At 42.5% G+C, this 16,414-nt stretch overlaps 1 protein-coding gene across 5 annotated transcripts; it reads left to right on the forward strand.

Annotated features, from left to right (window-relative positions):
* The first annotated feature begins 90 nt into the window (after nt 1-90).
* Nucleotides 91-16,355, forward strand: rbm10 (RNA binding motif protein 10). Of its 5 annotated transcripts, none has more exons than XM_061272700.1 (23): nt 91-249; nt 917-983; nt 5,079-5,571; nt 5,641-5,811; nt 5,882-5,951; nt 7,916-7,989; nt 8,791-8,877; nt 8,957-9,017; nt 9,099-9,254; nt 9,392-9,552; nt 9,643-9,740; nt 12,473-12,560; nt 12,740-12,905; nt 13,002-13,081; nt 13,162-13,243; nt 13,323-13,414; nt 13,509-13,703; nt 13,869-14,009; nt 14,159-14,212; nt 14,311-14,505; nt 14,801-14,845; nt 14,938-14,993; nt 15,285-16,355. In XM_061272700.1, the coding sequence occupies exons 2-23, from the start codon at nt 967-969 to the stop codon at nt 15,373-15,375; spliced, it is 2,673 nt and encodes an 890-aa protein (XP_061128684.1). In that variant the 5' UTR covers nt 91-249; nt 917-966; the 3' UTR covers nt 15,376-16,355. The 5 variants fall into 5 exon arrangements, with proteins under 5 accessions (XP_061128684.1, XP_061128687.1, XP_061128685.1 ...); XM_061272703.1 differs by having other exon boundaries at nt 12,740-12,863; XM_061272705.1 differs by having other exon boundaries at nt 178-249; nt 5,471-5,571.
* The last annotated feature ends 59 nt before the right edge of the window (nt 16,356-16,414 follow it).

Raw genomic sequence — 16,414 nt, forward strand, 5'->3', positions numbered from 1 at the left:
AGAAAACACGCACATAGTACTTCTGTGTGCCGGTGATTAGCTGGCAGGTCATAGTCGATTTCTTTACGTCCAATTACCATTCATCTTAGTGTCGCCACTGTCCAATCACCGGTCAGAATGGGACATTGCTCCGTCCTACTAAAATGTTACCTCTGTGGCCATTTTCTAGTCTTCGCTCGAATAAAAACATTCAGTTTACTTGGTTTGCTGATGTGTTAATTTGGTGATCGGCGCGTTCATGGAAAGTTGGTAAGTCTACGCACAATTTGCTTCTGTCTGTTGCCATGTGTTTGACGACTGACAGACTGAGGACAACTTGCTAGCGTTCCAGATAGTAGTTAGCATGTAGGCTAAAAGATGCCCGTATGTCATTGTTGAATATTTTTGAAAGGTTCTGTTCTTGTATTATCAGTACGCCTTTAGCTTTCCTCACAGTCAAGGATTCCACCCCCGTCTATTTTTCTTGTACATGCACAAGACGTAAGCTTACGTGAGTGCACACCATACGTAGGTGCGTGTAGAATTTCTAAGGTGAGTTGATTTACGCGAGAGATACATGCACACCATACGTAGGTGCGTGTAGAATTTCTAAGGTGAGTTGATTTACGCGAGAGATACAAGTATCATTTTTTAACAGACGTAAGAAAATTACGTCTCTTTACAAGTAGTGTATATGCGGCAATCTCTAGCCAATGTTTTAAAGCATAAAAGCAAAAAGAAAAAAAGAATTGTTACGATTTTGTGACCGATTTGATTGATTCCGAGTTTCAAACCTTAAGTGTCTTACTCTTTATCCTATCTTCTTGTTAAACTTGTGATTTAAAGTAGGACATGTGTTCTACATTAGTAGTGGTAGTTTGTGGTATAACACATTGCTTCCCTCCCATCCAAAATCAGTCAAATGTTGTGCCTTCAGGTTATTCATGCTGGTGAACAAAGAGAAAGATTAGCGTCAGTGAATACGGTATGGATACTGAGCGGAGGTGAGTTGTCCTCTAGGCCGGGGGTCCCCAACCACCGGTCTGCGGACGGGTACCGGTCCGTGGGTCACTTGGTGCCGGGCCACCAAGCCGCACAGGAAAACAAACAAAAAAATTAATCGACGATCAATTAATTCAGGTTAAGACCCTCGTCCCGGTCACGTGACATGTTTCCCCAGTCGAGCCTGCAAAGCTAGCAAAAATAAATGATTTATTTTGAAAAATATAAAAGAAAATTGGCGATTCTGTCCCAATTACATCTGTCGGTTCAGGTCAAGACGCTCGTCTCGGTCACGTGACATGTCACCTCAGTCGAGCCTGCGAAGCAAGCAAAAATGAGCAAGAACCAGCTCAGTGGCTCTAGTGGTAGAGTGTCCGCCCTGAGACTGGAAGGTTGTGGGTTCAAACCCCGGCCGGGTCATACCAAAGACTATAAAAATGGGACCCATTGCCTCCCTGCTTGGCACTCAGCATTAAGGGTTGGAATTGGGGGGTTGATCACCAAATGATTCCCGAGCGCGGCACCGCTGCTGCTCACTGCTCCCCTCTCCCCCAGGGGATGGATTAAAATCACACGGGGATGGGTTAAATGCAGAGGACAAATTTCACCACACCCAGATGTGTGTGTGACGATCATTGGGACTTTTAATGTTAAGAAACAGAGATGTTTGGAAAGGGAAAAAAGGCCAGAGACGGAAGAAGAAGAGGCTGAGACTTCTAAGAAAAGGAAAGCTGCATTTAAAAGAACATTTTTGGAGTCCTACTTAAAATAGCCCATTCTGCATAAAATGTGGCGACAGGCTGGCTAACGAGGCAATGAAGCCTTCAAAACTGCTTTGGCACATGGAGACCAAGCATTCTGCATTAAAAGACAAACCTTAACCACTTCGGGTTCCATTGTCTCCCATTACGCCAGTGCTTCTCAATTATTTTCTGTTACGCCCCCCCTAGCAAGAAGAAAACTATTCGCGCCCCCCCACTCCCCACCGTGACTATCCATCTCTGCATAACATTTTATCCTTATTAACATTAAAGAAAAAAAGAAAGACATATGGTCAAACTTACAAAGAATAACTTTATCAAATTGTGTTTTAAGTCTGCAACAGAAAAGATTTTAAGTGCATCAATGCCTGAAATTAAGAATAAATAAATCCTTGTTTAAACTGTAAACATGTTTGACAAACTAATTGCACCATTGCAAAATTAAATCAAATCAATAAATAATATTTAATAATTATAATAACTAATAAACTGCAAAAACTAAAAAAATAATAACTTATTTATATTCAGTTCAGCAACATTAACTCAGGAGCACAATATATAAAACACTTGAACCTACAAAACAAGGTGAATTAAACAATTTGTGCTCTTTTTTTCTTTATTTTTTTCATCAAAATTGAGGAGGAAGTCAGGTTTAATGGCTACAATGAGCACGTTTTGCAGTGCACAGCTTTTCGAAGCGAGGTTCGAAGCATGATACTGCAACTCTCAGCTCCTGCTCAATGTTTAGCTGGGACCTGTACTTGGTCTTCAGTGCAGCAACAGCAGAGAAGCCAATCTCACAAAGGTAAGATGTTGCAAAAGGAAGCAGAATGCTCATAGCTTTCTCCCCTAAGAGTGGATACTGCCTCTCTACACTCAGCCAGAATGCACTGAGTGTCTGTGATGTAAACCTCAGTCTCAATGTGGAGTCAGACGTCATGTCAATGAACTGCTCCTCTTCTGCAGAGCTGAAACCAGTTGGAGCTGGTGCACTGAAAGGGTCTCTCACCCAGTCATACTGGGAACTGTTTTCAGGGAAGTACTTTTTAAAGAATCCCATCAGTGAAGAAATGTGCTGCTTAATGTGTGGAATCACTGAGGTAGCATCATAGTCATTGGTGTCCACAAATTCATGCAGGTTCTCAAATGAATCGATGTTTCCTTCATCAAGTTGCCTGCCCCACATTGCAAGCTTTCGGGTGAAAGCGCTAATCTTGTCTGTGACCTGAGGGAGGTGTTTATCTTTCCCCTGAAGCTGTAGATTCAGCTCATTTAGCTTTTCAAATATGTCACTCAGGTAGGCCAGTTTTCCCAGGAACTTCCCATCACAAAATTTTTCTGCCACTTCATACTTGTGCTCCTGCTCCAAAAACACTCTTATTTGCTCTCTGAGCTCAAAAACTCGGGACAAGACTTTTCCTCGTGACAACCACCTTGCTTCACTGTGATAGAGCACAGCTTGATGTTCAGCTCCCATCTCCTCACAGATGGCAGAGAAGACTCTTGTTTTTAGTGGTCTGGTCTTTATAAAATTGACTACACCTATGATGTCAGTCATAACCTCACTTAATTCAGGGGAAAGTCGCCTGGTTGCAAGTGCTTCTCTGTGTATAATACAGTGTGTCCACTCAGCATGAGGTGAGGCTGTCTTGATGAGTGCCCGAAGTCCTTTTCTCTTCCCTGCCATGGTTTGTGCACCATCACTGCAGGCACCAATGCAGTTCTCCCACTTTAGCCCATTCTCAGTCAAAAAGGAGTCCAGAATTTTGAAGAGCTCTTCAGCTGTGGCTCTGTCTCTGACATATTTACAAAAAAGTAGATCCTCACACAGGGAGTTTGACAAGTCAAAACGTACATAAGCAATAAACAGACAGTCTTTGTTGCTGTCAGTTGCTTCATCAAACTGTAAGGCAAAACGTTTGTCTTTGAGTTTATCTACCAGCTGTTCTTGAAGATCGTTAGCGATGTCATCTATACGTCTGGCGACAGTGTCATTGGACAGAGGGATAGTTTTTAGTTTTGCTGCACTGGCGTCGTCCAGCATGACAGAAACCATGTCTAATGCTGCAGGCAGTATTAGCTCCTCTGCTATGGTGTGGGGCTTTTTGCACTGCGCAATTTGGTACGCCACCTTATATGATGCTAAAAGCGCTCGATGGTTTACTGAAGAAGCCTTCACAAAACGGGATGACTGTTGGCCATATTCAGCACGTTTTCGCTGAAAAAACTCAAGTGGCTTATCGGCGTGATCGGGGGGTAACGTATTTAAGTGACGCGCCAATTTATTTGGCTTCATGCTGTCCGCTGCGAGCATTTTTAGACACAGCAGACATATCGGTCTTTCCTCTTCTCCAACTGTACTCACAGTGAAGCCAAGCGCTAAATACGCTTCGTCGTATTTCCTCGTCTTAGCTTTCAGCTGACTTTCTTTTGTTTCATTGTCTTTGTTTCCCTCCGCTTTTCTTTTCATCCCTGTTAGAAACTTTTTCATGTTGGTGTTTGTTGAATAACGGAGGCTATAGGCGGGACGCAGTCGGAGCTTTCAACACTGCTAATCAAGGCAAACCTGTTGTCTTGTAAGTCGTAAAATGTTGCACTGTCGCAAACGTGACAGAAGTCACGATGAGAGCGCCACTGTCGCCTCATGTAGTAAATGCGCAATTACACTTTATTCTAGTACTGCCAAAAAAAAAAAAAAAAAAAAAAAAAAAAAAAAAAAAAAAAGCCTGTTCCCCGGGGTCACACGCGCCCCCCCTGGTATAGCATCGCGCCCCCCCAGGGGGGCGCGCCCCACTATTTGAGAAGCACTGCATTACGCAGAGATGGGACCGGCTCGTTTCTGAGAAACAAGCTCAGTGCTCCCACTAATTCAACGTAACCACTAATTCAACGTAATGGTGAGGTTTTTTTTTATGTCGTCTATACTTGTTAGGGCAATCGTATCATTTTATTTTATCGTATTTATATATTTGTTATAAATGTATTATTTAATAAACGTATTATTTATTTATATAAAGGCTGGTCCACGAAAATATTTTTGACATGTAACCGGTCCGTGGCGCGAAAAAGGTTGGGGACCACTGGCCTAGAGCAATTATGCAGAGTTGGCTTGGCGCGTCAGTCACCTGTGGCGATAAATCCATATTTTAAGTAGGACTCCAGAAATTAAATTTTAAATGCAGTTTTCCTTTTCTTAGAAGTTGTAGCCTCTTCTTTCAGTACCAAGTGAACCACGGACCGGTACCGGTCCGCGGCCCGGTGGTTGGGGACCCCTGCTCTAGGCTACCGCTTTGCGAGTGAATGAATGGCGCTGTCAAGTCCTTCATCTGTGTTCAGGGGTGGGCGAGGTGATCGCATGGGGCGATACGGTAGCAGCCATGACGACTACAACTTTCAGGACGTGGACTACCGTGGTTTTGATGACAAGGCGCAAGAAGCAGAATATGATGTCCGTAATGAGGACGGGCAAAATGTCCACAACGAAACATCTCTGTGTGCCGCTGAACTCTTACCCGGTCACCTCCAAGATGTCCAAGGATTTCATCAAAAAGGGGATCGTGGTCAGGAGATCAAAGGAGTCCTCTGGCCTCTTTGTCCGCAGTCCTCAATTGATGGCTTTGATGACAAGAAATCCAAGAGAGATTTTGAACGGCTACGGACTGGGTCGGAGGCAAGGGGATTGATGAAACATGGTAAAAATTTTGCTGAGAACTCAACCCTATATTTAGGCAGTGGAGAAGGAAACTGGGGTCGCAGAGGCGGTGCCTGTCCTGATCAGATGGAGCACCGAGAGGAGGGCAGATTCTCTCAAGGAGCGGGAATGAGACGGGTAAGCCTGAACACAGCTGAAACGTTCAACAGTCCACTCTTGGTTGCTCATTTGTCCTGAATAATTCAGATGTTTGCCGCCGAGCTAGAGGAGCACGGCCGAAGTAGTTGTGAGCCCGAGCTGTCTCATGAGGACATGGAGCAAAGGGAGCAGGATTACCGTGCTGATCTGGACTACAATCAGAGACCTAGCAACATTGTCATGCTTCGCATGCTGCCACCCAACGCCACTGCCAATGAAGTACGTGTATGTTGCTTGCTGGGCTTGCTTTGGATTTCCCTCCTTGATGTTGGCATAAACGTGTCGACAGATCTGGGCAACACTTCAAGAGCAGGGGATCCAGCCAAAAGAGGTTCGACTCATGAGGAACAAATCTTCAGGTGAGAAAACTTCTCCTTTTCAGTTTTTTTATTTTTATTTTTTTATTGTAACACTGGTCAACAAATCTTAGTACGCCTGATGCAATTAAACATTTCCAGATGAATTTAATGGTCTGATTCCAAATCTGCCCTCGTTTTCTTTCTCTAGCGCGTAGGATTTTTATAATAATAGTTGCAATAACATATGTGCTATTTACTCATATTTATTAATGAAGGGTGTTCAGTAACAGGTGGATTTTTTTAAAATTACAATCCATAATAAAATCTGTATTGCATATTGTATTGTCAAACTTAAAACCAAAAATTATATCTCAGAAACTGTTTGTGCTAGAATAGTCGGGGTACAAAAAGATCAGCATCGAAAATACGTTAAGGGACAGACAAAGCCAACTCTGATTGAAATTTGATGTTGACCAGTGTAATTCTCCCTGCAATATCTTTTTGCCAGCCATTTCATCTTATCCAGAATACTTTTTAAACGTAGGTTTTTTTAGTCATAATATTAAGTACCAAACAAAGAAATCCTCCTCATATTCCTTGTTTTCAATGCCTTAAAAATACATACACATCATGAAGCTGATTTTTTTTTTTTTTTTTTTTTTTTTTAAAGCATACGCTACATTCACCAGACACCTAAATAAGGAACATTTCCAATCTAATCCAATCCTATGGGGTCATTAAAGAACTATGCATTTACAAAGCTGTCACTTCATTGTGCCTACTTTGGTCATCCCCCAAATACGTATATGCATGTTCATTCTTCTGCCATCTCTGTGTGAATGAGTATACGAATAATGCTCACAAACCTCCTGGATCACTTGACAAAAGTGAGCTGTTAAGCAGTTTCTCCGTGTTTGCTGTCAGAGTTGCGTTTTTGAGTACTGCAGTCCAAACAATGTCAAAAAGGGCGAGTAACCCTGTAACCGCCCGTAAGTCATTGATTACAAAGCCCTCTTTTATTCCGTGTCTTTCTCTGTTTCTGCCCTTGTTGCACAAGGCAAATTTGCTGGTCATCACGCAGCAGGCCAAGTCTTGTAAAGCCCTTGGCAAACTTCAGCAATAGTTTCTCTTGTAAACGTTGAACAGTGATGCCGTATTGAAGTCATGAGGGGAGTTACGGGAGAGTGCTTACTGAGAGTTGAGTTGATTCAGTATGAGCGCGGAATCTAACTGTTTCAATGTTCCACTGTGACTTATGTATTTTGTAATTTCTTTGGTTGTATGTCACCAGACAGTTGGTAAATCCATTGGCAGCATGAAGCCCCTTAGTAAAAATCAATCAAGTCACTTTTAAAGCTGTGTTCAAAGTGAGGGGAATAACTAGCATCTGAAAATTTTGTTATAGGTTTTGGTACTGAATCAGGCTCTTTGATACCCCTTTTTTTTTTTAATATATATAAAACCAATATCAGTACAGGAAGTCAATCCTAGAGCACTCACCAGAACAATTTGTCGATACTGCCAAGTATTTTTGACGCACAAAATTTGACTAAAAAAAAATATCATATTTTTAAATGTACATCCGGATATATTATTGTTTTTTAACTTGCATGGAATTAATGGCAATATTCTAGTCTTCTAAGTTCTGGTATCGGCCGCAGTGACGAGTACGAATGCCTTAACCCCCACCCACATTATTGCACTCTGAAACTCAATGGTGCATGTGTGTCACTTGCATTGGCACGTGGGTCAGACATAACCTGAGGATTGGGTAGGGACCTCCCTCTCCCTCGTTTTTGTGAACCCCACCGAGCTACCGGACCTCGCGTCCTCCTCACCTCGCAGAGAATCATAAGAGTGTCTCGCCAACTCACCGTCAAGCCTCTTCATTCCAAGGGAGAGCGGTTGTTCATTTTGTTAGTGCTGCTACAGGGTCTCTCTCTCCTCTGTACACAAGGCACTAATCCCTCACTGCGTTATGTTGTTGTTGTTATTCGGTAACCATGGCGCTGGGCGGTGTCCAGGTCAGAGCCGAGGATTCGCCTTCGTCGAGTTTAATCTCATACAGGAGGCCACCCGCTGGATGGAGACCAACCAGGTCACTCTCCCATACACACATGACACGCGCACACACACGCAATGGGCAAGACAAATGTACTGTCACATCACGCCTGCTTCACCTTAGATTAAAAGCATGTCATTTGCTCACAAAGAATCTTTTTGTGAGACAGGTAGGTAATTCATACGTTGGAGTCATACATGGGGGGGGACCATGTCTGAGACTGTTCAGACAGGATAAACTTGCAAAACTCATTTGGCAAAAAAGAATAAAAATTCCATTGCTCTTACTTTCTCTCCTCAATTTGAAATTCAGTCAATGAGAACTGTTTGTGCCTTTTTGTTTAGAATGATAGCAGTCAGTAAAAAGTGTGGAAAGCTCAAAATCATCTCATTAACTTTTATTTCCATACATGGAAATGTGTTGAACAACCAAATAGCCAAATATGAACACTTTTTACATGGTTTAGTGTTTAAATGAGACTGGTGTGTGGAAAAGATTTTGAGCTGTACTGTTTTTTTACAAACTGCCATTATTCTGAACTGAACAACTCAGTCTTAAAAAAACCCCCCAAAAAAAACCTTAATTTGGATCTGCGTGGTGAATAGAATGAATAGAACACAGAATGACAGCATCAAACAATTTTTCCTAAAGCTGAAGGTTGCCATTCTCTATTCTGTCTTTCAGTCAGGTTTCTTTGTCTCGCTCTCACTTTCTCCTTCTCTGGTCCCTCTCATTGGTTTCTCTGAGATGAGGCCTCACTCTGATGCGTGTGGCCTCATTCTTGCTCATAGTCATCCACTGTCCACCCTCCCCCCTCCCTCTCTCTACTTCTTTCAGGGCATGCTGCTGATTCTTGGACATCGAGTGTCGATGCACTACAGCAACCCAAAACCACGAGCCAATGAGGACTGGCTTTGCAACAAGGTTGTGTTTGGAGGCATGATGTATAACAGATTTTCCCCCCTCTTTCATTTAACAATAAGGCTTGTAAAAATCTCAACAGTGTGGAGTACAAAACTTCAAAAGGAGGGAAAGGTGCTTTAAATGCACTGCGCCCAAATCAGGTAACAATAAACCCACCTGTGTGGTCTCCCGTACGGAATTTTGTCGCCCAAGGTTAAGACATGTTCTTTTCCCCTTTTCAGAAGCTGAACTGAAGTTGCCCCAGATGCACAAAGATTCAACTCTTGGTCTTCAAAAGGAGGGAGCCCAAGGCTTGCTGCCCCTGCCACCACCCTTTCATTCGGTTTCTGCCGCCCATTCAGCTCAAGTTGCACAGCAGGCAGACCTTGCCAACGACAGTAAGTTAAATGGCGCGGAGAAAATTTGTAAGTTGGCACAAATCGATTTGTGTGTCCAACACAAAGAAAGATGTGATTCTAGTAGTCACCTCAGTGTTCCTTCTTAATTAACACTGTCCTTCCCGTCTCATCACAAGCGCTGATTCTCAGAAACCTTGGACCCCATACAACAGTGGAAGCCATTTTATCTTCTTTGGCCTCATTTGCTACACTTTCATCCTCCAACGTTCGCCTCATCAAGGACAAGCACACAAATCTCAACAGAGGCTTTGCTTTTCTGCAACTCTCCACGATTGTGGTAAGCAGCATCATACAGTTTTCATGGAAGCGGACGTTTGTGATTGTGTGGAGCTGTCGTAAACCCATGTCCTTTGGGCTTTGTCATCAGGAGGCATCTCAACTGCTCCAGATCTTGCAGGCTCTCAAGCAGCCTCTTTCTATCGACGGAAAGGTGATTGTGGTGGAGTTTGCCAAAGGCTTCAAGCGGTAAGAGCGTGTTCGCATGTGAGCAATGTAACCAATGGAATTCAAATTGCAAAACAAAAATGGAAGCAGACTTGAGGTTTGGTCTTGAGTATAGATCAGGGGTCCCCAAACCTTTTCCTGTGAGGGCCACATAACTTTTCCCTTCTCTGATGGGGGGCCGGTGTCAGTTTATAACAGAAAAAGTGTGACAATCGTAGGGGAGCTTAAAAAATTTATTGTTTTCCAGAAAGCCACACATAACCAAATAACGGTTATTTAATAACCCTTTCTAGGTTCTTTACAGAAAATAAGTCAGGAAACAAATAATAACACTATTAATGAAATAAATAATAACTAAATAACCCTCTCTGAGTTCTTCACAGAAAAAACAGGAAATAAATAATAACTAAATAAGGGTGTAAATCGCGGGTTTTGTCACAATACGATATATCGATACAAAGAACTACGATACGATATTTGCCGATATCGTAAAGCCTGCTGCGATTCATTCACGATATATCGCGATATAGTGCTCTACGATCGATTTTTTTTCTTTTTTTTTTTTTTTTTTAATGAAAAAATATAGAACAATATCCTGATTTATAACAATTCATATGCAAAATCAACAAGGTACTGCAAACTCTTAATTTAGGAAATTACAGGAGTATTGTAGTATACAAAGTGCTTATTTTAACACTGAACTTTGATGTCGTGTTTTTTCTTTAAATGTGCGGCGAGATTTGTGGTCCCTGAATATTTGATCACCGCATGGCAGGATTTACAAACTGCACGTGTCTTGTCCGTTGAGCCATCTTTTCTTTGGAATCCAAAGTGCTTCCAAATGAATGACTTGAAGCCTAAAGGGTAGCAAATTTCCTCGTCTTTTTGGACACTAGACATAGCACCAGCCCAGGAGCCGCGTACTAGTTGTCGACTCCCCTTTCACGTGCCTGCTCTGCTCACAACACAACAACGCCGCGCGCACTGCTCCCGGAAAGAGGAAGCGAGCAACAATGAACTGGATTTCAAAATAAAGTCGCGTCTAATGTCCGAGGTCAAACACGGCGATATAAATCGATGTTTACGTTTAGCATCGATGCCAATAAATCGTAGAGCATTATATCGATTAATCGATGTGTATCGATGAATCGTTACACCCCTACTAAATAACTCTCTCTGGGTTCTTCATAGAAAAAAAAGCCATGGAACATTAACTTTCTGTTGTGCCATGCACAATCTTAACAGATGAAAGCTCAGCTCAGTTGTCAGAGCAGAATCTCTCTGACACATATGAGCAGTCTCTTAAAGTTCTCGTGTTCCTTCCTTATAATCCTTTTGTAGGTTCCAGTAGGCTTGTAGATACCGCTGTATTTTTTGTTAAAGTTTGCTAGTGCGTCATAGTCTGGAGTAAAATTCTTTGTGGCAATTCTTTGGCGAGATCCGAGGTGTTGGTCCGTTTACCTCGATCTGTGACGGGTTGACGTTCATGTGGCTGAACGTCACGTCGCGTACGTCGAGCCAAATTGGCCACTCTCTTTTAAACGCTCGGCACTGTGTCCACCTTGCTTTTCCTTGGACGACTCATTTTAATGGAAGAATTCCAGGGGAAGGTTTGTGGGTGGCTTTAGCGCAAAACTGCATCTGAAAGCTCAGCGCGCGAATTACAAGAATGCTGTCGTCACAGCCCACACTCTAAATTCGGGACTGATACAAATAGAGCGCGAGTGCGCCATGTCCGCACTACTGAGTACGTACAAGCACTTGTGAGTGTGCACCGAGCTTTCTGACACGGCTTCCGGTAGTAAATGCGAAGGCGAGCGCTTCCCCATCTACTGGGGAAATGCAGTCATTGCAGGCAAAATGACAAAAAAAAAAAAGTTTAATAATACAATTTGTTCAGGGTTGGCGGGCCGGATTAAACGGTCCCGTGGGCCGTATCGGGCCCGCGGGCCGTAGTTTGGTGACCACTGCTATAGATGGATAGTAGGGGTGTAACGATTCATCGATACACATCGATTAATCGATATAATGCTCTACGATTTATTGGCATCGATGCTAAACGTAAACATCGATTTATATCGCCGTGTTTGACCTCAGACATTAGACGCGACATTATTTTGAAATCCAGTTCATTGTTGCTTGCTTCCTCTTTCCGGGCGCAGTGCGCGGCGTGTTGCGTTGTGAGCAGAGCAGGCACGTGAAAGGGGAGTCGACAACTAGTACGCGGCTCCTGGGCTGGTGTCCAAAAAGCCGAGGAAATTTGCTACCCTTTAGGCTTCAAGTCATTCGTTTGGAAGCACTCTGGATTGCAAAGAAAAGATGGCTCAACGGACAAGACACGTGCAGTTTGTAAATGCTGCCATGCGGTGATCAAATATTCAGGGACCACAAATCTCACCGCACATTTAAAGAAAAAACACGACATCAAAGTTCAGTGTTAAAATAAGCACTTTGTATACTACAATACTCTTGTAATTTCCTAAATAAAGAGTTTGCAGTACCTTGTTGATTTTGCGTTCTAAATCAGGATATTGTTCTATATTTTTTATTTAAAAAAAAAAATATCGATCGTAGAGCACTATATCGCGATGTATCGTGAATGAATCTCAGCAGGCTTTAAGATATCGGCAAATATCGTATCGTGATTCTTTGTATTGATATGATATTGTATCGTGACAAAACCCGCGATTTACACCCCTAATGGATAGATGTCGACACAGAAGTGTGAAGCTGTGTGTTTTTTCTTTTTTCAGTGACACATTTCCAACAGAAGTGAGTCGAATGAGCGCTGCAACGGTGGCCAGCACCGCCATTGCTGCAGCACAGTGGGCTGTCACACAGGTAACTGGACTAGTTGGCAGGGCAACACGTCAAAAGTTTTTTTTTTTTTTCTTTTTAACTCTTATGGGGGAGGGAGATTATCCACGCTGATGGTATTTATTTACATATACCTATGTACTACATCTAGACGGTGTCAATATTTCATTTTGTACTCGTGTGTTTTTGTTTTTTGTCCTCAGGCTGCACAAAATGGTTCAGGAGCGACAATACCATACAATCAAGAAGGGAATGATTACGCTCTGCCCGACAGCCAACATTTTCAAGTCCAGGCAGACCCCATGGTTGCTTCTTTGCCTAGTGGAGGTGCGACAATGAGGGGGGCTTACCCAGCAGCAGTAACACCAGGTTGCTATCTCATGCTAGGATATTTCCTCACATGTTATTTGACTCTACGGTATGGGTTTGCGCAATTGTGTAATGTACTTGCTTGACATCTCGCAGCTGTAGTGAATCCAGGTGAAGCGTTGCCGCCCGGGATAGCTGTCGTGCCGCAGCCGCAAACTCAGCCTTCCGCCACCCAGGTACTGGTTACCGATTTGCCAATGCCATCACATTGCATTGCTTGAGCTGCATCACGCTATTATGCGTGTTGTCTCTAAAGGTTGAGATAGTCGGGAAACCGCAACCAGCTTCTTCCAGCCAGCCGGCAACACCGGGCACTGCACATGAGCTCCAGCAATATCGTATGTGGTACCCAATCAACTTGGTTTGTCTGCAAATATATGTTTACCACTGTTTTTTTTTAATTTTTTTTAACTCAAGCTGTGCCAGATGTAACCACATATCAATATGATGAAAGCTCAGGCTACTATTACGACCCACTGACGGGACTCTATTATGACCCAAACTCCCAGGTAAAGCCGACGTGACATATGATAATATAACAGAGATGGATATTTAGTAAATTACTTGTGACCCATTGATTACCATCCTTGACTCTTTTTGCAGTATTATTACAACCATCTCACACAGCAGTTCATGTACTGGGAGGGCGAGAAGCGCATGTACATTCCTGCAGCTTCTGGACAGTCAAAGGAAGAAGCAGCTCCCGCTGATGATCGCGCAGGCCCTGCAGACTTGGTGCTTGCTAATCCTGGCAGCAAGGAAAAAAAAGATAAACCCAAGAGTAAAACTGCTCAGCAGGTACATTTGCACACAAAAATAAATTAATGGCATGACTGACTGTTTTGTGCATAATTAATGTATTAATAACTAATTAACACACATGATTCATCACTTGCGTTAAGAGGACGACGAGCTTGACTGCATACAGCTAAATGTATTCCCCTGTTGGGCCTGCCTTAATAGATAGCCAAAGATATGGAGCGCTGGGCCAAGTCTCTCAACCGACACAAGGAGAACGTGCGTGCTGCCTCCCCCGCAGCCGGTTCCACAGATCGCAGAGAATCAGCCAGCGCTGATGCAGGTTATGCTGTCCTAGAGAAAAAGGTGTTGCATGCTTACAAATAACTCAGACTGAGCCAAGCTTAAAAAATAAGGATGGTTTCTCAGTATAACTCATGAAGAAAGTAGTTTGGGATCTTTTTTTTTTTTTTTGCTTGCATCTATCCCATTAAATGTTTTCCTTTGTCCCACAGGGGGCGCTTTCAGAACGGCATCAAATGTTTCTGGACCAGCTCAGACAAACTGAAGTACGTTGTGTGTTCCCTTCGTCGTTTACGAAGTCAACTTTTGTCGCAGATTTTTTTTTCTTCTCAGTGCATGACCCAGTCTCCCACCCCCAATCTAGTCACCCCCTCTACAGCACCCGGGTCTTGTTCCAGCCTACAGTGGGGAAAGTGACAGCGGCGAAGAAGATGGCGACAAAGATGAGAAGGACGGGAGGATGACCGACTGGGTGAAACTGGCCTGTCTGCTGTGTAGGAGACAATTTCCCAGCAAAGAAGCCCTAATTCGCCACCAGCAGCTCTCGGAACTTCATAAGGTTTGCAGACTGTCACTAAAACTGATAGTCCAATTGCATCACATGCCGTATGTGTGACTCGACTCACGAGTTTTCAAGGTACAAGAGATATCAGCCGATCGTTTTATTTTGCTTTGACTTGCCAAAAAAGAAAGTTTAATGTTTTGAGTTGCCAGGGTGGTCATGATACAAATATAACTCATTACTCCAGGCACCACTGCATATAGTTAGGGCTCCTAAAAAAGGTAAAGATGTTTATATTGTATCATTGCATTTTTTTTTTAAACTTGCATTTTTTTATCCTGTTTCCCTTTAGCAAAATCTCGAGCAAAGAAGAATGCAGGAAGCTGCAGGAAAAGAGGTTAGCATAATAGTACCACCACCAGTATCTCTCACAAAGTAACATAGTATTGAAACTGTAGTAAATATTACATATTATTATCATTATTACAGAGACAAACTGATGGCCTCCAAACTCCCGCTTCCAAGAAGAGGAAGTTAAGTGCCATGTAAGCAGGCCGTTTCCACATTTTTCTTTCAATCATTGTTTGGATGTTTGCCATGTTATACCACAGCAAAATTCCTATGCAAAAAATTCCACAAAAGGCCATAACATGCGTTGGTTTTTTTTTTTGTTTTTTTTAGTCAGAATCACAATTATTGAGTAATGCTGTTTACTATTTTTCTGCTTTCACCCTCATATTCATTGAATTACTACAGGCATATACATACATTTTGTGTGACTGTTTTATCATACGGTCACCTTTTTGTCTATCTTTTGACTCTGCCCCTTTCTTCAGTGCTGGGATCACAGGCTCTAGCCTCGGTGCCAGAATGCTCCAAGGAGGTGTGAAAAAAGGTCTTTTGTTGCGCAATATGCAAGTGGAGTGAGTGAGTGAGCTGCGACACTGCAACGGCGACTTGGCCCTGGTGGAACAAGGGGGGACACTTTGCACTTCATTAGTACTAGCATCTGTGCATACAATGTTTTCACCATTTACTATCTTCCCAAAGCAGTTAATGACAGGATACACATTGCACATAGCATATTTTTTCTGTCGCTCTCTTCCTGATGATGCCAAGTCCTGCTTGCTTGACAAACAAGCTTGCTCTCATTTGCATTTGATGACATTTTCTAATAACATTCTATGCACTATGGATTTCCTTTTTTTTGTTGCTTAATTTAAAGGGGACAGCATTTTTTTTTAACAATTAACATGTTCTATGCATCTACACTAGTCTAAATGGTAGACTGATTAATGTGATGTTTATGTAATATGAATTAAGATGCAACACTTTATAAACCTCATGTGGCAATTTTGTCACTTGCTATCGACTGAAAATGACTTCAGAGTGCCGAAGAGCTGTTAGGACTCGCCTGTTTACTGGGTTTGGTTGTGTGACGTTCACAAGCTTCGCCCTCTGGCTCTGTGATGTCATTATCAGTTGATAGCGTTTAAGAAATCCCCCCCCCCCCCCCCTGGCTCATCAAACTCTGGATTTTTCTGCTTAATTATATTACACAAACAAAATATAAATCAGAATGCTTGTGTGGGTGCATAAATAATGTGTTGGAAAGGAAATGTTTGACTTGACTTACCCTTTAATGCTTTACGCTTTGTCATTCAGTGAATGACTGCTAATATTACGCTGTCCAATACTAATTGCGTGTACATTATTTTTACCACTGAGAGGATTAAGTGTTATTGTACACGTCTGAATCCAAACTGTTATTCATAGTTGTTTCTCAAGAAGTTTGTCTTTTTAGTGTCTGTTAGGATGAATTATTGTACAGGACTATATATTTACTTTTTGTGTGTGAGTGTTGTTTATGAGGAATCTGAACCTAAAAAAAAATATTTGTAAATCTGTCCCTACAAGTTTCTTGCATAATTAATAGAACACCCACGTCAACAAATTATTGTGGTGT

This window comes from Syngnathus typhle, linkage group LG2, assembly GCF_033458585.1.
Source record: "Syngnathus typhle isolate RoL2023-S1 ecotype Sweden linkage group LG2, RoL_Styp_1.0, whole genome shotgun sequence".
NCBI lineage: Eukaryota > Metazoa > Chordata > Actinopteri > Syngnathiformes > Syngnathidae > Syngnathus > Syngnathus typhle.